The sequence below is a fragment of the Centropristis striata genome, chromosome 9 (assembly GCF_030273125.1).
Source record: "Centropristis striata isolate RG_2023a ecotype Rhode Island chromosome 9, C.striata_1.0, whole genome shotgun sequence".
NCBI classification, from domain to species: Eukaryota; Metazoa; Chordata; class Actinopteri; order Perciformes; family Serranidae; genus Centropristis; species Centropristis striata.
This window is the reverse complement of record NC_081525.1, coordinates 35,178,118-35,200,485: the sequence shown is the minus strand read 5'-3', so window position 1 is coordinate 35,200,485 and position 22,368 is coordinate 35,178,118. Positions and strand designations below refer to the sequence as shown.

General features: G+C 40.5%; 2 protein-coding genes across 6 annotated transcripts in view; both read right to left on the bottom strand.

Moving 5' to 3' along the window:
• Positions 1-264: 264 nt before the first annotated feature.
• cdc34a (cell division cycle 34 homolog (S. cerevisiae) a) lies at positions 265-17,654 on the bottom strand. Its single transcript, XM_059342099.1, has 5 exons — positions 17,158-17,654; positions 6,402-6,488; positions 6,069-6,166; positions 3,885-4,019; positions 265-3,270 (listed from the first exon to the last, which is right to left on the bottom strand). The coding sequence occupies exons 1-5, from the start codon at positions 17,338-17,340 to the stop codon at positions 3,048-3,050; spliced, it is 726 nt and encodes a 241-aa protein (XP_059198082.1). The 5' UTR covers positions 17,341-17,654; the 3' UTR covers positions 265-3,047.
• Positions 17,655-18,963: 1,309 nt separating this feature from the next.
• Positions 18,964-22,368, bottom strand: part of ap3d1 (adaptor related protein complex 3 subunit delta 1) — a 32,340-nt gene continuing 28,935 nt past the window's right edge. For all 5 annotated transcript variants that reach the window (XM_059342093.1, XM_059342094.1, XM_059342098.1 and 2 more), the window contains one exon: positions 18,964-22,347. In XM_059342093.1, the coding sequence (XP_059198076.1) occupies positions 22,252-22,347 (96 nt within the window). In that variant the 3' untranslated portion in view covers positions 18,964-22,251. The remainder of the gene's footprint in view (positions 22,348-22,368) is intronic.

Sequence of the window (22,368 nt, the reverse complement as noted above, 5' to 3'; positions counted from 1 at the left end):
AGATGAGAACATGGAAAGCACCAGGAAACACATCTCATCAGGCACTTTCCTCTGCAGTTCCACCAAAAGGTTTTAAATAAAAACAATACTATTAAAGTGAAGAAGGAAGGACATGAGTCTTACCTCTCAGAGCTACCCCTGAGTTTCATTCATGCCAACATTTTGGTGTCTAAAAGAGAAAACAAAAAAGTTACAATGATACCTCAAATAAAACTCAAAATCAAACATTTATCCCATACCTCAATAAATAAAAAACAGTCAATATCTAATAAAGATCTTTATTTCAGATTTTAAATAGATTTACAAACCATAAGAAAAAAGAAAATATAAACAAGAAAAAAAAAACATCAAGTGATCGTCAAATATCCACATGTGCATATCAAGGTAGAGATTGTAAACAGTCCTTTGAAGCCAACAAGTGAGACTCCCCGGGGACAGGTTCACTCAGATGTAAAAGGGTTTGTTTATTTGTTGGTAGTTGTTTTTTTCCTGAGGTTCTTGTAGTTTTTCTGTAATTAACTACTGGGTTTTTTCCCCTCAGTGATGCTGCCACCAATCACAGCTCAGAGAACTGGGGGGGATGAGTGGGGAGCAAAGACGATAAAAATAACAGTAGTTTGACAAAAATGAAATCCCATTCACCCTAAAACATCAGAACATAGTGGGGGAGGATCATTCATAGGCTGTGTGATGGACATGAGTCAATTATTGGGTCTTGGTAGCTCATTTCTGAGCATTCAGGGCTTAATATAAACGCTAGAATAATCACTGTGTGCTGTGCTGTGTCAATTTCTGCATAACTTTTTTGCCGTTATGACTTTTGTGTACAATAAGTTGGTACATTTAGCTGTTCTTCCATGAACATTCCTGGGCTTTTAACAATCAGGTCAATATTTGTAGCACTTAATACATATAAGAGAACATTGCAGCTCACACCACAATTTGGAAATAAAAAGATTACATCAAAACAGTAAAAGAAGCCCCCCCCAAAAAACTGACAACCCTCAGCCCATTCACAATGCAACAGTTTTAGATAAAATTGAGTAGAGGACATTTGTCCCTGGACACAACCCCGACCCTTATAGCAGATCTAAAACCACAAACACATCATAACAGCATGCTAGTGAAGAACCACATTCTCCTTTTCATGCTCAAAGATCAACCCCATCCCCATTGCTTCCCATATCTGCTTCTTCTCAGCACATATTTTATAAACGATCGGCGAATATTCACACACAACGGAAACATGGTTAGATGTTGAGAATTTCATCGTAAATACTGTTGGATGGTGGTTAACGTTGTCTCGAGTGTGCAGCAGAGCACTCCTGGCAGTTAGGAGAGAACAAACCACTCTCTGACAGCGTAGACAGAAAACAAAAAAATCCCCATCAGTCGCCTGCATATTCATCAGGCCATTTTCATTCTTCTGAATCACTCACACTGCTACCTGATCTCCTCTGAGGTAACAGGGTTCATTGATTCAGGTGAGTTAAGATGGCTGCGGCCCAGTCGAGCATTTCAAAAGGAAGAGGGGAGAAAAAAAATGCCAGTACACGCAACCACCACTAGGGGGCGAGCTCTGCTGAAGGCTTGTGTACAATCTCTTGTTTCTTCTGCTCTGAAGACTTGTGCTACTCTTGAGTTAGAATAACAAACCGCCAACAAACATAAAGACAGACACAACACATGATCCACTCTAGTCAAGGAGTCCAAAGCCCTGTTGTTAAAAACTCAAGCTGGAGTTCAGGTCAGACTGTTGAAAGGCTCAACTTAACTGCCATGTTTGAAAGCACTGCATATTAAGTCAAGCACTGACTGCATAGGTTTTTATTAATACAGTACATTGGATATCATGAGCAGCAGCAGGCTCAGCTAGCTGTTTCTTAATGCATCCAGGCCACGAGTAGCACGTGCTTGTATGATGAAGGCTGCATGGCAGTCAGAGGACGTTTGTGGGATGCTGATCTACATTCCGCTCTTCAGTTCAGCTGTTGGATCTTACACCTTTCTCACTCACACAATGAGGACAAACTGACAGGTGCTGCTATAAATATGTTTGTTCCACCAGGAGGGTGCTGTTTGCTGTATCCCCACCTGAGACCTTGTATGTCTCCCTCTGCCGCCTCGGTTTGTGCGGCTGCCTAAACCTGCTGTGTATACGCTCTGTCCCACAAGTCCTTCAGATCTGTGATATCAGGGAGTGAGGGAAGGCACAAGGGAGTGTGGACAGCTTTTTCTTAAAAAAAAATAAAAATGAAAATAATGGATAACTTCCCTGTTTTGAGCAGCACAAGCCCTGGGGCTCAAAAAGGTCAGAGGTGAAGCATGGCAGGGCTTCAAACAGCCTCGAGGTCACACATGTGGCTCAGAGACAGAAGTGACTCGGCTTTTTTGAAAACACACGTTCTGTGCGGCAATCTTCCCAAGCTTAGCTTCCTTTGCAAATGCTTGTTCTAGTCTGATCTGATCTGACCTGTGACGTTACATTCCACCCTGCTGATGATGTCGAGAAAAGGCGTGACTGTTCCGTGGCCAAATTTTCTACAAGAAACTTGGCCATCAGACAGGCTTTGTTACACTCAAAGCCGCAGGAAGGAACCGGTCTTGGAGCCAAAAACGCTTTGGAGAAAAATATAAACCAGTTAATCAGTGCAGACTAACTGAAGCTAATAGGAAGTACTGTTACGGTAATTTGTGCTGCTGTGTGTGTGTGTGTGTGTGTGTGTGCGTGTGTGTGTGTGTGTGTGTGTAACCTCTACTCAGACCACAAATGAAAAAAATAAAGAGAAACATTTAAGAAACGAACAAAAACAACTCTTTAGCTTTCTTTTCTTCGATGCATCAGGTTTTAGTGTGCATACTGTGACTGCACATGTGACAGACGGAGGACATGAGGGGCGGGGACTAAGTGAGGACGATGAGGGGCTGGTTCAGGACGAAGGGGGGCGGGGAATTAAAGTTCAGTCCATGACAAGAGAGGGAGGCGTGTGTAGCGTGGGAGGGGAGGGGGTGAGGGCAGGGACTGGTCAGGGGCGAGGAAGGCGAGGTCAAGAGTCCTCGGTGCCCGAGTCGTCGTCGTCATAGCAACAGTCCTCGTTGTCGTCCTCGTCGTCGTCCTCCAGCTCCTCGTCGTCGTAGTAGTCATCGTATAAGAGGTTGGAGCCGTCGTCTGTGGGCGGGACTTGGGTGCGCACGCAGTATTCGTCCAATGTGATGGGAACCTTGACGCCGTCCCGCTCTGCTTCGGCTTTGGTGGCCAACACCTGCTTCCTGTGACGTGGAAAGACAAGAGAAGAAAGAGAAAAACACAAATGAGGACACACGGAGCTTCAGAGCTGGTAATTCTACTCCGTTACTCCACTACATTTGGCTGCCAGGTTTATTTACTTTTAAGGTAAAAATTTAACATGAAAAACATGAGAAATTTAAATTGATTAGACCCCCACCCCACCCACACACGCTATTACTACTACTACTATGAAGTAGTAAAAAATAGCCCTATCTTTACAAAATTAAACCCTACTTAAATAAATGCATCAATACAAATAATCTAATGATATATTGATATGATATATATATATATATAGATATGTATGATATATATATATATATATATATATATAGATATATAGATATATATAGATATGATATATATATATAACAATCTGAGTGGGTCCATTCTGCATAACTTTTACATGAAGTTGAGTGATTCTGCAGTGTGGTATTAGTACTTTTACTTGAGTAAGGGATCTGAATACTTTTTCCAACACTGTGTGTGTGTGTGTGTGTGTGTGTGTATGTATGTGTGTATATGTGCATGTGTGTATATGTGTGTGTGTGTGTGTGTGTGTGTGTGTGTGTGCCCTGTTTTGTCCTCTTGGTACCTGATGATCTCGATGTATTCTCTGTCCTTGCCCTTGCTGTCCCTCCACTTTCGGTACATGACGGATGCGTCCACGTTGGCCGGGGAGAAAGTGTTGGGTTCGTTCAGCAAAGAGATCACACTGAGCAGGATGGTCCTGAGAGACAGACGAGAGAGGGATTAAGAGACAGAAGGAGGAGGAGAGGGGAAACAGAGGAACACAGAGCGAGGAAGGGAGGATCGAGGTAAGACGAGAAGAGAGACATTGACAATGCAGGACATAAAGGTGCACAGAGATGGAAAGAAAGGACACAGACAAAGAGGAGAAGGGGGATGGTCAAACAGCCAGCCTGCTGAACCCCACGACATTAGTCATCTGTGGTATTTAGCTCCAAGATACTAACTGACAACGTTGTTCGACATTATTTACACCTTACTTTGACTCAGATGAATCAACTTGTTGCACTTGTGATCTCCCAGCAGCTCTCCTTTTTTTTTTTGAGACAAAATGTGGGACTGACTTTCTTTTTGTTATTGTGATCATGAGCTCAGGGGCAACAGAGGGCCTATTAGTGTGGACACAGTTATATTCAGCTATGATATACATGCTGCATGGGTTAATTTAATATGTAACGTAGTAAATATATTACATAAATGTGTATGAATAATACATCATGTTTTGAAGATGCAGCATTTAAAATGCAGCAAGTTGGGTGGCAGTGGAGAGAAGAACTCAAAGAGCAAAAGCTTGATTTTATAGATGGCCAAGAGCGACTACTCTAATTTTTATATGGTCATTCATGCTTTTGGGTTATAGGAAATCCTGTTTACAAATAGATGTTACTTTATATGAATGGTTTGTTTTGAACATAGAACACAATTCTGCTCAATTGTTCAAACCACAGAAAAAAAAATAACCAGTCATTGGTGAAAGAAAATCAATGTTAAGCATATGCATGTGTGCCGATTTAAAAAAGAACATATTAAAAAAATTCTCAACACTTCCCAATAGAAAAAAAAGGTAAGTTAACAGGTTAGTGCGATTGGATCAGGGAATATCAGCCGAACATACTATGTACTGACAAGTCACAGTTAAAAATGAATCAATCTGACCACTTAGTAGACTGCAGAGGGCACAAAGAAAAATGGCTTCCCTAATTATTTAGAGCCCAAATGCATCGCTGTGGTTCAATAATGACAGTCCCTTTAGATTTTCTGTACTGGAAAACATAAAGTCAAAGGGTATTTGAGTGAAAATAATTATTGTTCCAACAGTATTCTCCACTGCCATGTAAAACTGTGGGGACTAAATGTAAGTTTCAATGATTTAATTATTTAACAAGTAAATAATACATTGGGTGTTTGAATTATACTGGTTTTTAAAACTATGTTAAGATAGTCCGATATTCCGAACTTTTGAGCTGCAGTGCATGTCCATTAACAGGAGAGCTAATACTTCAGATTAATACCAAATAATATATTAGGTGATAATAATCTATAAGAATAACACTGTTGGCTCCTAGATGCTACAGCGACTATATGAGACACAAAGCAAATGGGGTGAAAAACTTGCTGGCAGGTTCTAAACATTACATCAGTATTTTTAACATCCATACTGATGCTATTAGCTACATTAGCATACGAATAATAGCCCCAAAAGAAGTAAACTAGGGAAGGGTTTCAAGTCTTTGCAAGTTCACAGAATAAGGCAGGAAAAATGCATCAGTCTGAATCCTGCCAGGTAGAAAGGAAATCAATCTAAAAACGTAGACAATGCTCCAGTCTTCCAGTCATTTGGGCTACAAGCTGCATAAAACACTTGCAGGATATGTTAAGCTTTTAGCCTGTATTGATTGGTGGACAATGAGACAATGGGACAGTAGAAGGAGGGTAGCTATGTGACATTAGTGTGCAACTACTGGGAATCAATGCATGAGCGGACTATAAACCTAAACATTATTCCAACAGACATTTCAATCTAAATTTGAATGTTTGTCTGTCCACGTGTCAATACAGAAATGTGGGCAGTGACAGAAGAGGGGACAAAAGAAACATTGATGATTGGATTGGTGGGGGCTTTTTTAAATTATTCAATTTAAGGAGGCAGCTGTAAGGCACCAGACAAACCGTACCCTGCTTGTCATTTTGTATGTGCTTTTTCTTTAGGAATAAACTAGAACGGAAGTGAGAACATTAGGTTTTGTACCTGACGTTCTGTGTGGGGTTCCACCTCTCTGAAGGCAGCTCCCCGCTCTGTGGGTCGTCCACTGGTGGGTGCAGGATAGAGATGCATACATCCCCGTTCTAGGGACACAATACACCAACTTGTTCAGAGAAATGTTTCCTTAATACCACTCAGATACATGCCCATCAATGTCCTAAAATTTCTCATTGTGTCAGTTAAAAAACACAAATATATTCATTTGAATATCAAATAAAACAAAAGGCAGGTATTGTCCATATTTGAGAGGCTACAAACAACATTTTCTAATAAAATTGTATTTTGTGATCACTGGTGTATTAATAAAGAGTTAGTTACCTCATAAATGTTTGGGTGCCACATTTTAGTGAGGAAGCGGAAAGCAGGTGGAGAGTACGGATAGTCGACGGGGAACTTGATCCGTGCCTAAGGGCGAGAGAAGACAAATATTAGCAGCGTGAGAGGCAGGCGGTTTAGCTACACTTCTCTGTTGCCAACAGACAAGTCAGGACTACTTCCCTCAAAATTGTTGCAGTTTGGAAGAACCATTTCAAGCGCTTAGTTCAGAAGAGCCTCATTATCTTAAATATACCTGGAGGGTAAAGGGGGATTCGTTTATGGATCTTTTTTTTTTGTCCTATATTGCCATAAAATAAATAATTCAAAAAGGATAAACAACAGAAATGAACTTTTACTTCCTGTCTTGGTATGTTGCTTTTTCTTTTCAACCTATGTGACCAAGACGCATTGACGAAATAGCTCAAAGCTCTAAAACAGAGGCAGGTTTGTGCAGTTCTAAGTGCTTCACAGGTGACTGACAGGCCAATAATAAGACAGAGCAAGTGCATGCCCTAAAAACGACAGAAAAGACAAAATAATTTCACAGTTTAAGTCCAATGTTCATGACAGAGTAAAAATAATAAATGCCAGGTCAGGCCGCTGCATACAGATTGCTTAAAGAAGCTGGTTCCACACATGCTTTTGCTAAAACTACTCTGCTTGTGGACACAGTCTCCCAGGGGCAACTGAATCCAGAATGCAAGTCTGTACAATGCTGCAGAAGGAACACACACGGACAGCTGCTGGAGGGAGAGAGTGCTTCACTCTCAATGTTTTTTCTTCACAAAGACCAACGCTTGCAGCACTGGTGTCAACAAGCAGCTGCTGAATAAAGATCTCCACAATCACGATGATGAGCATCAATAGTGATTGAAAGAAACCTATAAATAGGAGCTGTGGAGTCATGGCAAACCCTACTGAGGTGGCAAAGCACAGTCGAGCTAATGACAGTGTAATGTAATATGGTGTGGAGGGAGGGAGGGAGGCTCGCAGTGCATTCAGCTGCCGAGTGTGTGCAGCTTACAGACACAGTGATGGGTGAGGGGGGCTGCTGGTATAAAGACATTGTGGGGGTTGGTCCTCTCCAGCTGTCACTGCAACCCAAGACAATCCACTACTCACACCCGTGTTCTGCTATTATACCCACACACTGAAAACCACACCCACACACTGTATAAATGCTACTATGTGCAGAGGACCCCTCCTCCTGTTCCATAAGGCGTGCTGAGGGAGGGACAGGGGGGAGACACACCGACTATACCGATTATACACACGCACATCACTCACAGCATGAAACCTTCTGCTGATCTCCCCCCCCTCCACTGTCAAATACATACACACACTTGCTCACATTTGCTGATTCGGCATGGTCAGCTGGTCCTCGCCACAGTGAACCAACAAGCTGGAGGCTGCATGGGAGCAGGGAGGTGGTGGAGTGGTAGCGGGAGGAGGAAGGGGGGATTTCACTTGGAATAAAAGGGGTTGTGCTCTATAATACTTGTGCTTAACATTAAGGCCTTATCCCTCTTTGCATGCAATGTGGTATTTAAACCAGGCTGCATGTAGCAGCAACATATCAGATAAAAGAATCTGTCCATCAGAGCCGTCTGTCGTCACCATCGCCTGCTGACTCCATGCAATTCAATTTGCAGGGCTGCTCATTTATGGCTACAATCATAATCAAAGTTATTTTGGTCAATATCGAGGTCAGGATTTTTTTAAACAATTAACAACTTTGGAAACATCATGCATATACTGAATTAATACACTTTAAACAGTGGATTTTCTTGGTTTTCTTGCTAAGTGGATTTACTTGAAATGTAAAATGAATTAAACAAAAAACAAATAAAATTATGAAATGATAAAATATAAAAATGAATTAAATAAAAATAAAAGGGATCACATATACATATCCCCAACCTATTGAAAACTACTTAACATAAAAAATAAAGAAAAATAAATTAAACCAAAATCAATTTTATCAAATATTCACCGCCACAACCTACTGAACACGTAAAGGAAAAGATGCTCTGGATTTATAACACAAGATAAAACAAAAGCATTATTTAAAACAAAATGAAGCACGATCAAATTTTCTTTGAAATTAAAATGTTAATGAATCATCTGGCCCTATTATTTGGTGTCTAAAGTAATCCTGACTTGCAGAATAAACCTGCTCTCACCATATAAAACCAGAGAGCAGAGGAAACACTGACACAGTCCTGAGAGAATGCCGCTTGTAGAGGGGAAAAAAATCCCCGGGTCCGACTGACCCTGCCAGAAAGCTGGCGGCCCTTCAGAGTGCAGGGTTCAGGCCAACACTGTACACATTACAGGCTGGCAACAGTGCAACACATAGCAGCCAGCCAGGAGGGGCAGGGGGGAGAAGAAGGAGTAGCGGGCCAGGGAACAACAGAGCGCTTGGTTTGTCTTCCAAAACAATATCAGCATGAAGATCATATTGGTCCAATAGCTAATGGCTATGAAGGAGGCAAAGATAATCTTATCTTGTTCATTTGGGGGGAATCGTCTTGCTTCTACATCACGTCCGACTAAATGTGGTCATTCAGCTTTTACTATTAGAAAAAGTTGGTCCAATCCAAAAGAGGATGCAAATGGTGTAAAAGAGAACTGGAGAGCTTTGGGCTGAATGCAACACTGTACCAACACTCCCAATTGGGAAAGTGGTTTGTTTGTTTGTTTGTCTTCCAGGCTCGATTTTCCAACAAAACAGTGTGTGAATGAAACACTCTTCAGCAGCTTGACTTAAAGCCCCAAAAGTCTTTAGCATTCTGGCATAGTAATGGATTTTTTTTTCTTCAAAAAATCGAAACTCGTGCCAGTCAAACTGGATGGACAGTGTCAGTCAGGGGATTCTTATCAATACATCTAAAACAAGAAGATAACTGAACATGGAAGAAAACCCACGTTGTCCAAAGCTGGAAAAAAAAACCTGCAGCAAACCAACTACTCAGCACTGCTACTTTCATGACCGTACATATTTGAATAAAAAATGATCCCACTTGGAGCGTTTTGCATTGAGACCTTGATGGATCAACACTTCCCTTTAAATAGCTTCATTCATCACAATCCTGCAAGTCTGAATGCAAGCTGAAGCAGGGAGGTGGGGATATGCATTAAGAATAAGCATGAGCATTGATCCCTTTGAGAAGGTAAGTGCATGATTTCACAATGCAGCTTACCAGGAGTCTTTAAAACCATATTCCTCATAACACAATGCCACAAACACAAGCAATGCATACAGCAACCATTTAAAGGAGGCTGGTGAAGAAGGGAATAGTGAGTGTTACTTGAGGTTTTAGCAACACCATCAATATAATTGAAACTTTTGAACTCACTGCAAAGCAATTTGTCCTGTCCTTTCTAGTTATTTCCACACTTTACTTCACTTTTTCCAAAGTCAAACTCAAGCAGTTTTAAGATGCATTTCAAGTGTTTCCAGCACCTTACAGGTACGGCAAGTAAATATTTATATACTGGATATATATACTGAATATTTGAATTAATTAAATTTAAATATATGTTGTTAAATTATGTGCTTTATACTAACAAAAATAATGTTTTGTGACCACATTCTACAGAAGGGTGACAAATTAAAGGAACATATTTTTGTGTTTCCAAATGAGTCATCTGTTTGGTAGTAGACTTTGACATCCTATAGAAGCACAGTTTCCAACAGTTTCAAGCATTTCATTTGAAATTCCAAGCACTGTGCAAAAACTGAACTATGCAAAAACATAACATTGCAATTCAAGAATTTAGGGATTTCTAGCACCCTTAGGGACCATGTACCCAGAGCATGGGTGTGTTACAGGCCTTATTCGAGACCATTAAACCAGCAGTAATGTGGTGTTCACTGAGCAGAAGGTGGTACTTCGCTCTAGCAGCAGGGGGGCCGAATGAAACCCTTGACCTGCCCACCCAGGTGACATCAAATCCTGGTTTGATGGAGGACAGGATGGATGGATAATAGTAGAATAGTATGACAGAGCTTGCCTAAACGCACACAGGCTGCTTGGTTGGCTCATTTGCTCTGCAGCAGCGAGCAGAGTAGAGAACACAAAGAGGCGAAAAAAGAGAAAGGACGATACAGTGCGGTCTTAGAATGCCAATATTTCCAGGGACCACTCACATGTATTAATATATATTTTCCCTTCCATATCATACACTCACTGTCTCCCCTCTCACTAGCTGTGTTTCCATTAAAGTAGAGTCAAATTTTGAAGCAAAATTTTGAAATGTTGCGTTAAAGAAAATTAAGGAAGTTTCCATCAACTGGTTTAGAGTGAGCTACGTAATTGTGCTTTCGTCAGAAGATTGCAGTGTAATGTATTGCTGTAAGATAACCCGTCAGTAAACAGTAGTAGTTTATTAGATTGTGCTGACAAAATAAAAAAAGAGGTTGCAAATCAGACAGCTTTGGCCACCCATGAGAGAAAATGGAGAGAAGACGCCGACATCGGAAACATCTTCTTCATCATCTGTCAGAACAGTAACAGCTGATCAGTCATGTGAGTCAAATGTTCACTTCATCAGAAGTTATTTGGAAAAATGTTTCCATGTCCCATTTAGCGAATCAACTTCTTTTCGAAAAAGACAAAAAACAGTTTATCAAATTTTGGCATTTCCGTCAGGCTTTTCTCCAAAATGTGCGTAGAAATTCATAGACAGAAACACGGCCACTGTGTCTTCACTGCTGGAACGGACTTTCTGCTTCAGATACAGCAGATTTCTGCCCATCACAAAGTGCCAGCCTCAGTACACTTGCTGCTACATGCTACTGCTGACTTGCATGTCATGCCTCATAATTGGATTGAGCACAGAATTAACAGCATCCACGGTCAAAAGGTGAGCAACCCTGAAGAGCTCATTTGAAGAGCGGCCAATTTCCTGCCAAGCACGCAAAAAGGACTCCTGATGAAAGGCTCGTTACAGAGAATACCAAAATCAATTTGGTGAAAATCTTTCTTGGGTTGTGAACTAAACAGCTGCCTTGAAGAGAGAACGAGGACGAGAGTGAGCTCGCCCACCCTGTGGAAAATGACAGCGAGGCGAAGTAAACCAGGTCAATGCAAAGACCCTGAACAGAACAAATCATTCTGTTCTCCCTGAGCACCTCTTTGCCTTCTCTACAGACCTTATCCTTACACACACACACCTCAGGAAAAAGCTCCTTGTGTAGAGCGAATTCCATACCCTAACACACACGTAGAGGTCCCAGAGATTATCATGTTCGCACCCAGCAGGCCCCTACCTCATTAACTAAACTCAGGAGGAGAGCAAAAAGGATCAGAAGCAGACATTATGTTACGATCTGAGTCTTGGAACACATGGAAATATCAAACAAACAGCCCGTGCAGCTTTAGAGGTATGGCTCACACACTGGTGGCCCATACCGGAAGAGGATAAGAACACATGGCACAGGGCTCCAGGGGACGGTTATAACTGTCTACTGGGGCCTCACGCTCACCTCTATTCACAGCAGGCTCTCCTTTCAAAAGGGGCACCACTGCAAGGAAAGGATCTGCCTGCTCTTGATCTGGCAGTTTCTGTATTCCCTCTTCTTTCCTCTGCCCTGCTCTCGTTTCTCTGTGACACAGCCAGAGGGGGAAACATGACTCCGGCGGATCGGCCCGGCCAAGCCCTCTGCAGCCGGGGGTTGGATCCTCTTGCCTGTACCCTCCCCTCCACTGCTGCTACCGCCAGGCTCACATGGAGCTGGTGCAAATTATCGAGCGTGCACTCGACGAGGAAGGAAGGAAAGCACAGACACACAGTCAGCTGCTCAACAGAACAGAGTGTCTGTCGACCGATTGTCTGAGGCTAAAAAAGACAGACAGGCCCGGGCCAAACCAAAGGGCAACACCCCTCTTTTTCAAGTTTGCTGTGAAGAAGTGTTCTGTCAGTGTTTAGTAAGCCACATGACTGAGATATAAAAGATGTTCTGTTTTGCAGTTTATTTTAGGCTGCAGAGACCCCATTTACGTCATAATTACATGCAACAAAAATGACAATTAAAGCTGCCAAGTGCTGACACAGCAGCACTTCAAACACGGTCACCCATCCAATTTCACAGATCCCAGGCTCCTCCACAGCAGAGCAGTCAGCACACACACACACACACACACACACACACACACACACACACACACACACACACACACACACACACACACACACACACACACACACACACACACACACACACACACACACACACACACACACACACACACACACACACACACACACACACACACACACACACACACACACACACACACACACACACACACACACAGCATAGTTTCTGTTGTACAACACCGTGACCATGACTTTATAGTTGTGGATATAAGGCAGAGTACCTTCTCTTCTGTTCTGTTGCTCGACACACAATGGAGCAGGAAGAGGTCAAATCTACTAAATATGAACTGACATACTCTGGTGTCACAGAAAAAGCAATATCATTGTTTCCTAGCAGAGTTTATGGAGCTGCACACAACTTTATGACTATGTCCTTGTTGCTCTATTAACCCAAAAGGCTGATCAAACTGAGGAGCACAGAAGCAGAGTGAGTTTACTCCTCATACAGGAGGGGACAGCAATACAATATATATCCATAAAAAGAAATAAAAAGAATTATGAATACAGAGAAATTGAGAGAACAACAATAACCACAAGCTGAATCATCTAATTAGTGTTAATTAATGTGTTGTGATTATCAAAAAAACAGTAAAGAATTAGGTCATTATATGCACAAAAGTGCTGTGATTCACTTCATTTTCTTCCATTTTTAAAACATTAATCGAAACTGCAAACACAAACTGTGAGATTGCAGTTCCTGATTGGACCGAAGGCTCAACAGGAGATTAAACATCTTTATGCAGACCCAAACATTAAAAAAATAAATGATCAGATTATTATAGCAAAGGAAAGTGCTCACCTTTCCAGGTGGCAAGTTGAATACTGGCAAGTAAGCTGTCATGATTTTGAACAGTGTTGGAAATAAGTTTTTTCTCCACCTGCCACTGTGGCTAACAGATTTCAAAAATATAGCAGCCACTTGCATATTTTACCAGTATTTGTCTGGTGTCCAGTGCTAATTTCCAACCCTGGTTGTGATGGGATGTTTATATGAATATGACTATTATTTCACATAAAGAAGTAAGTCTCACTTCTTGATTTTGAAGACCTCCCAGAGCTCAAGAAAATACGAGAAAACAGAGAAGTTAAGGAAATAGGAAAAAGAACAGTCTTTATGATTTGGCCATGATTGAATGACTCAATCAACTACAGTTGAAAACTTAAGTCTTACAATTAATTTCAATTGTACAGTTTTTAAAGATGTCCCAATTCCACTGTTTCCTTATTTCAGACTCAAGTCAACATTGTATGTGACTGAATAAAAGACACAGTTTAAAGCTTATAGTTAGTGAATCATCCGGACATTCAACAACAACACACACAGTGAGTCACCGTCCAAACACTGCTTAAAGTCTGCACTCTGAGTGAAAGCAACCCAGCTTCATACGTGTCCCAGGACCACTGCTGGCTGTGGGACTGACTGGCCCTCTGCCAGAAATCATCAGACACTCAGAGCCTGGAGGGATGCTTCACATGACAAAGCAGAAGAAACACACACAAAGGACGTTAGGCCTGGAAATGTCTCCGAACTAATGAATGAATGTCAGAATCCCGATCGGGTCCATTGTGAGACAAAGAGGTCAATGGTCAAGTTACAATGATACGCCACTGTGTTTACTTATCCAGGACAGTTATCTAATGTTTGAATGACATCTCAATATGTCTCGGTCCACTGTGTGCCTGCAGTTATAATGTATTCGTCATGGTGTGACTCTTTGGGAGCAACACCCATGTGAAATAAATACCTGACTCAGCCAGGTTTCGTATGACGTCATTACCTGCCCTGTTTCTGATGAACATGCAGCTGCAGCATGCCATGACTGTTTGTTTATTTGGGTATCCTGGATCAAAACAGGGTGGGTTTTAATTTGTTCTTTTTTGTTTGAATATGGCAAACTGGTTGGATGGAAACCCAGCAGAGAACAATGAGTCACAACCATGCGGTGGATTTCACAGCCAGGCTGTGCATTCCTGGCCCGACAAAGGAATCCTGTACACAGCAGCGCCCACACGGACACACTGAACACCGTCTACGGTAGCCTGGCCGGGGCCCTCGGCTTGTGTTCACAGGCTTGAAAAAGACCAGAGGCAAAATGAACAAGCTTCTCAAGAACTGGAATAACAAAAGCACTGTTGAGCTGAAGTGATGGTTTACAAAAACACAGAGCAGTTAGAACATGCTGGATAGTCTGAACACAGTGGGAGCCTTCACTGATACATTACAGTTTAGCTGGAATATGGAAACAACTACAGCTAATGTGAGACTTAGCATTATGAGCCCACAACAAAAAGCCCTTGTAAAGAAACCATGAACAATTTGAGTATGTTTGTTATTTTTGTTTGTTACGCCATGACAAATTTAAATGTTCTTTTCGGGTCCCTGACCTACATTATTTGTTTTCTCAGAAAGACAGGGCAATTATGCCACCTTGATATAAGCTCATTATTTTTTTTGTTTGATGTCCAATAAAACAACTATCTAGGGCAAGTTTGAAGCAGCTTTCATAGGGTTTTATTTGACTTAGCCAGACAAAGCAATAAATCAACATGCTTCATAGGATGAATAACCACATTAGCAAAGGACTTGGGTGAGCAACAATCCCCTCAGTGTTTTGCAACATGTGAAGTTGATTTTCACACACTTTTTTAAGCTTTGAGACAAATCAAACAGTGGGTTCTCTGCTATAGCAACAAATGCAATGCTTTTGTATATCTACAATGTAGGTGTGTGACTTTGAGGGAATTAAAGTTAAAAAACCCCAAAACAAAACGGTACCACAGCTCCAACTTTTAGGACAGACAGGGTACAAACAACCAGTAGTGAACAGATCAAGGGCCACAGCCATGTTGCTATGAAAATAAATGTAAAGCTCAGATTCCTGTCACTCTTAAAAAGATCTTACACTAAGGGCTACAACTAAATTGAACTTTTATTATAAATACATCTGCCAGTTACAAAAAAATGTCAGAAAAGAATAAAAAATGCCCATTCATGTCTTTAAATGTCTTGTTTGTCAGTTCAATACTAAAATATATTAATTTTTAATATTAAATAGCAGGTATTGCCCATATTTGAGAGGCTAAAATCAACATTTTCTGCCATTATTGCAAGAAAAAAATATATATATATATTTAGTGACCATTTTTCAAATCGATCAGTCGACTAATCAATTCAGCTCTACTTGCGATTAACCATGAAAAGCTTTTTTGGTTTAAAACAAAGAAAAGTCGGTAGTTTATAAGTTCGTGGGGGGTTTGGAAACTGCCAGTCCTCTTTGCCAATAACTCAAACACTCAAAGAGGAACACATGTCTGTGAAACCAAACCATCTTCACTCTCAGGGGAGGAAGTGTGCAAGAAACCAAATTAAATCGCTTACGAGTTAACACAACTTATTAATAAGTTAGACAAGCTAAGATTGTTGCTGTCTACATTTTAAATGCAATGTTACCATACTCTATGGTTTGGGTTAATTTGAATATACAACAAAAAGCCTATTATTCTACTAGGGGGTGTAGATTTGTAAAGAAAAAACACAAAGGAAATGATTGAATCAGTTAGATGATGAGCTATGCTGATCATAGTAACGTTAAAGCTTGAGGCGGTTATGGTGCTTACAACCTTTTGTTTCATGTTAACACAAAAGTAACGCTGTCAGACGTGATCATGTGCTGACTGTCATTATTAGGGACCTCAATAAACGTATGTTTTAAAAGATAAATACGCCATAGGGGGAAAAAGTTTTAATAGCTACAAACTGGCAACGATAAAATGTAATGATAAGAATAAAAGTTGAACAAAGAAGGAGAGTCTGTTATTTATCACAGTAACAACTGCCCACTAGCTCCGTTTTTAACCCTATAAAGCCTGAACCATGAAATAATTGCCAGAAAATTCTATTTAAAAAAAAAAAAACCTGCTGACAAATAAAAAAATATATATATATGAATTTGCATATATGAATTCTAATTTGTATCATATTTGATACATTGGGTCTTTTTGTGCAATTTGTTGCTCACAGTTTTTCTTGAACTAACAGAAACATATAAAACCTAATATTTTTAACCAATGAAAACTTTGACTGTCCTTTTAGCATTTTCCTCAAACATACAAAATATTTTTTTTTCCATATAACACAACATCATACATCTGCTGATATAAAGTTTTCATGCAGCAATGACAGATCCACCAGTGGAACCAGCATTTCATTTTTGCTACATCTGGTATTTTTGTGCAATTTGTTGCTCAGTTTGTTTATCTCCAACACATCATCAATGCTCAATTTTCTTGCCATCTAAAAATACACACAAAAAAAATAGTTTACCTAAATGAGAAGAAGACTGTATGTTGCTTTATTTAATGCATAATGTATGAAATGCAATAAAATGACAACTGACAAATTTTCAAATAAGTTATTGTGTAACAAATATGATACATATGGCTTTATAGGGTTAACCGTTACCTGCTGTTTCTAAAGACGGTTACTGGGTTAACCGTTGGGTTGTCCTTTATGTGTAAATTACTTGATTGTAGGCTAAATCTACCAGCTAAAGAACAATAGATCAACTGCTAGCTACCATTAGCTACTCACCTTAAAATAACCACCCTCGTAGTGTGTGTTTGGGGGTCCGAATATCGCTACTTCCCAGTTGTACATGTCCGACTCGTCCACCAAAGTTATCTTGAACCCTTCGACTGGCTCATCTTGGAGACTTTTCATCTCCAGCATTAGTGCTTTTTGGGAACTGGCTACATGATGTCCATGCTGAGCCATATTCCTCCCAAACGATTTGTTTAAATATATCAGCAACCCACCACAGCTGTGACTGCGAACAAGGACAAAGCTAGCACGGTAACAAACAATAGCTATCAGTGGGAGAACGGAGCCCGTCGCACAACAACGCGTTAACGTTCGTTTCCGTTGGTAGGTTTTCCACAACAGGATCTTAAAATCGCGGCGGGGCTTTATTTGGTCAGATGTGGTGCGGCTTCCTCTGTTGTTGTGAACAATCCCGGGGAGCCCCAGTTAATAACGAGCATCTAAACCTACTGTTGTCAAGTTAGACACGGTATACATTCTGTTTCCGGTTACCGCTTTCGAAATAAAGCCCCTATCTTTCTTTTTGAACATACGTTTTTGTTCAAAATGTATCATATAATAATAATAATAATAATAATAATAATAATAATAACTTTATTTATATAGCACCTTTCAAAAAAGAGTTACAAGGTGCTGTACAATAGAAATAAAACATAACAAATACAATTAACTGAAAACAACAAAATAAAACCACAAGAAGAAATGACATTGGACTTAAAACATTTAAAATTTAAAATCACCATTCACAACAAGGTAATCATACAACGATAATGAAAGGAAATTAGAGAAGGCCAATCGATAAAAGTGGGGTTTTTAGAAGAGATTTAAATATAGCAACGACACCGCGTATTTATCATTACTTTTGTGGTTTTTAACGTCACACCCATAGACACCACATTATTGAAGCACGTTTTTGTCTTTTCACTTTTCAGTTGGTTTTCAGGACATTTCATAAGCTCTAGCTAACGTAATTCAATCACGTAACAAAGATAGTGAACGATAAATCAACTACACTTAAAATTCCCAAATTGACAAAATCTAACAAATCTTAACGAATTTCTTAGCAGCTCAGTGGACATTTCGCGTAACCGTTAAGCTTTTATTTTGAAAGTGAAAACGGAAGACGTATCCTGTTAGCTTGACAGTGATGCTAAGGAAAGCTAGCATATCTCCTCTTTCGGGTGTGTTCAACACACAGAAGAGGGTCGGCTGAGTGACATATGCGCTCAAAGACACGAATTCTAAATAAAACTAAAACGAAACACCTGCGACATTGTTAGTTGAACTTTACTAAACTCAGCTGTTCGCTGTCACTCAGTAAAGAGGTCTCGATTACTTCTGCTGTCACGCAAAGCTTTCTGGGAATTGCAGTTCAAACCAATACATCCGTTTGCGCACACATTCAAGTGTTTATGTGCCAATAACAACCTTTAAGTGTAAGAATACATATAAAACACAGTGCCTCCTCCACACACTGATTATTCTGCTACCCATCTGTTGTCTCTTCATACACACAATATATTAAACATTTTGGCATAATTATGTGGGTGTTTATTGGTTCCTGTAACACAAGAAAGACTACAGCAGCTTGTTACAGCCTTTATTTTTTAATTTGGGTGGACTTTCTTTAAAGGGAATGTAGATAATTTATGTTGTCCCCTTTAAAACATTTTACATTGTACAGCTTGATAATGGAATATGCAGAAATAAAAAGACAGGACCTTCCAAAGTCAGAGTCATAAGAGAGTATATTTCAATGTCACAAGCCAAACCTGGTAAAATAACTCACTACAACTGAACCAATAGAGAATTAAGACAGTGGGTTGCCTCTCAGTACACTGCTTCATGTGACCTGTTGCTCTACTCAACTTTTTATTCTGAGCCCCGTGCCCTTGGTGCCATGACACCAAATATAACCCCGTTCCTTCCCGTGTTTAATAATTTAAAACATTCAACGATTTCACCTTTTTTTTTTTAATTGTCTGAACTTAGAATAGATAAAAACACAATACCATCAAAAATAGATAATGGTCAAGTAAACTTCATTTAAAAAAAAAAAAACTATAAAGAAAAAAAGACAAAATGGAATGACAAGTTTTTCTTTGTGTAAGCATGTCAATGGAACAGAAAAAAAAGGAAAATAAAAAGTGTACATTCCTAATCATGCAATATACAAATTTTAATCAAATATTATGCACAGGAAAATGATCAGAATCAGGACAACGTATGATTTGAGGAGCTGTTTTTTCAGTTTTTCTTATATCAGTTGTTTTCAGGAACAGGGAATACATACATATTTATTTTTCTATTGACATTCCTGAAATACAGCTGATCACATCAGTATTCAGACTCAACTACTGGACAGAAAATCTCGTGGAATGGCTGACCCGATATTCAGGTCACAGACATCATTATCATAGTCGTTATCTACAATAGCAGACAGATATGAGGAGGGCCTTACCAGTATATATGATCAGAGACGCTACCGAGTCAGTTTTTATCTTGCTACTACAAGTTGAAGTCGTGATGGACCAGGTAGTGACTTCAGACATGAATGACACAAACTAAAACATCAAGTTCCTCAAAAGAGAGGTGGCCATTAAAAAAAATGGCCGTTCATGTTCATCATAACATGTCAATGCACAAAAAAAGTGGCAAGGCAGTTTCTGAAGGGAAAATAAACATTGGGGTTGATCTGTGTAGACGCCAGCTGGGTGCAGCTACTGTGATGCAAACGTCAAAAGTGGCACAGGCGTAAATGTCTCGCATGATTCTACATGAAGACAGATAAAACTGCTCTGCTGTTGACAGAGTGGATGATTCCTGACATTAGAAGCCATGTTGCCTAATACTGACTGAAAGGGAACCCAAACCAGTGACCACTTCCTGCTTACAGAGAGCAACTTGAAGGTATTAAAAAATAGTGTAACTTTCTGCCATTTTCCAGAGAAAGGAGGCAGAACAGTGATGTAACATGGGGAGCTCTCTTTATGCCAGATCATTCTTTCACAAACTTGACCATGTGGTGACTTAATGAGGGCCCTCAGCACCATAGCATAAAAATAACAGTATCCTTCTGTGGATTACAGTAATATAACATCTTCTATACAACTAACCAAACCATCTGTGAGTTGAAGAGGAGGCTGATAAGCCAGACAGCAAACTGCTCTGTGGTGAAATCTCACATTACATTGTACACTTCTACTCTGGACTTTCATTCTGTAATATTTAAACTGTACCTTCAGATTAAAGGGGTAGTTTGATTTTTTCAAGGGTTGTATTTAGTATTTTTTCATAGTCAGTGTATTACCTACAGTAGATGGCGGCCAGCACGCCCCTAGTCGGAAAAAGCTACAGTAAGCATTGTATGGCTTTTTATCGATATAAAAATTAAATATTAGTGTAAGTGTAAATTATATTTGGAATATCACTACTTTACCTTGCAGCAAGACAGCCCTTTCTTCCAAAAGGAACTGAAGCCATGATCTATGATCTATGTTAAAGCCACCAGACTCCAAACAAAAACAGTAATTTTACCTCACAGTAAATGGGAGTTTTGTCTACTGCTGCTTCGATTGTTTAGTTTGTGCATGTTATTTTTGTGACTTGGATGAATTCTAACTAACCCTTTAAAACCAAGTTCACACACACAAACTGATCAAGGCAGCTGTAGACCAGCAACTGCCATGTTCTGCAAAGTAAAATTACTGTTTTTGTCAAAGTACTCTGGTGGCTTTGAGGAGAGCATCATGGACAGCTTCAGTTTTACCCAGGTCTATTTAAACATGTCTGTCTGATGGCAAGTTAAAGTGCTGGAAATATTCTAAATATAGCATTTACTGAAACGGATATTGATTTTTTTAAAAAGTGCCCAACATGTTTTTGCTTCTGCACCCGTCCAAAGCAGTCCATGCCAGTATTCCTTCCCGTTTTTCCAAACTTGAGGCGTGCTGACCGTAATCTACTGTAGGCAATACACTGACTATGGATAAAAAAAACGTATACAACCCCATTTAAAAAAAAATTGAACAATCCCATTCATCTCTGGTACGTGAAAGGAATGATATGTTGGAAGTTCTTGGGTGGGTCAAACTGCAGCTTAGCACAGTTGATCGGGGAGCAGATATACTAGGGAGGGAGTTGGGGCTCATCAAGTGCTGGAGTAAGTCAGATTGCACAGCTAAGGCAAAGAGCAAAATCTCTGATCTGTACAAATCACCTCTAGTGCCACACAAGAACTGTGTTAAACTAACAGCAGCAGATCTGCTCTGAGCCAAAAGGCAAGTAGGGCAACAGCTGAGAGAAGTTTGAAACCCATGCCTTATATGTAGCTGTGCTAGTCACACTGCAGTGTCTGGTGCTCTTCAGGCACAGGGTCAGTGGTGGGCGAGCAGGTTAGAGTCCCCCTTTTTACATTTAAGAGCAGTCTGAGAATGAGTCAGTCACATGGTTTTTCCAGGCCTACAAAGCCGAGCAGCACGCACACTGATGTTTAGTGGGCAGAAATAGGGGGCGAGACAAAAGGCGCAGACAGGTTTCAGACAAAAACAAAACAACAAAACAAAAACAAACCAAAGACAAAAAAACCTTCAAAACAGTAAAATCACAATTAAACCATCAACAGCAAAAGTCCAGTTGTCAACAATACATTACATGACTGTCACAGACTGACTTGCCGACAGAGTGGAGGGCGGAGAGAGGTACACAGGAAAGAGCAGAGAACGCTCGGCATCCAGAAACAGGAGCTCAGCGTAGAGTCAGAGTCAGGGAGGAACAGGGCGGCTGTTGGGTTCGAACCAGGAAGTAAAGACGAAAGTGCGTTGCAGAGAAGACGGTTCACGTACACAGTGAGTCTGTAAAACAACATCAAGTGTCGGGGAGTGATCACAGAGCTCAGAGTGCAGCGGAACAACAGAGTGAAGAAGAAGGTAAGGGGGTAGAAATCTTGCGAATCTGAGGACTAATAAATAGGGCGATACTGGAAGTGCCAGCCGCAGTGTGTCGTAACATGATTATGTTGTGTTTCAGCGAGGGAGGAGGGTGGCATGGAGGGGTCGGGGGGCACCCTGGGGCTGTCGGACACAATCAGCACTGAGAGAAGGTCTGCTTGATCTCATCCAGCACATTCCCGAGCAGCGTCGGCTCGTCACATTTAGCGTCAATGGACACTGTCTCACCAGACTGGGGGAGGGAAAAAAAAGA

Bases quoted from the DNA above. Each gene is read 5' to 3' on its own strand.
- cdc34a (XM_059342099.1), bottom strand. From the start codon at position 17,340: ATGGCTCAGCATGGACATCATGTAGCCAGTTCCCAAAAAGCACTAATG. The intron at 6,167-6,401 runs GTAACTAACTCT...TTGTGTCCCTAG, and splicing joins GGCACCCAAACATTTATGAG to AACGGGGATGTATGCATCTC. The intron at 3,271-3,884 runs GTACCAAGAGGA...TCCACGTCACAG, and splicing joins GAATACATCGAGATCATCAG to GAAGCAGGTGTTGGCCACCA.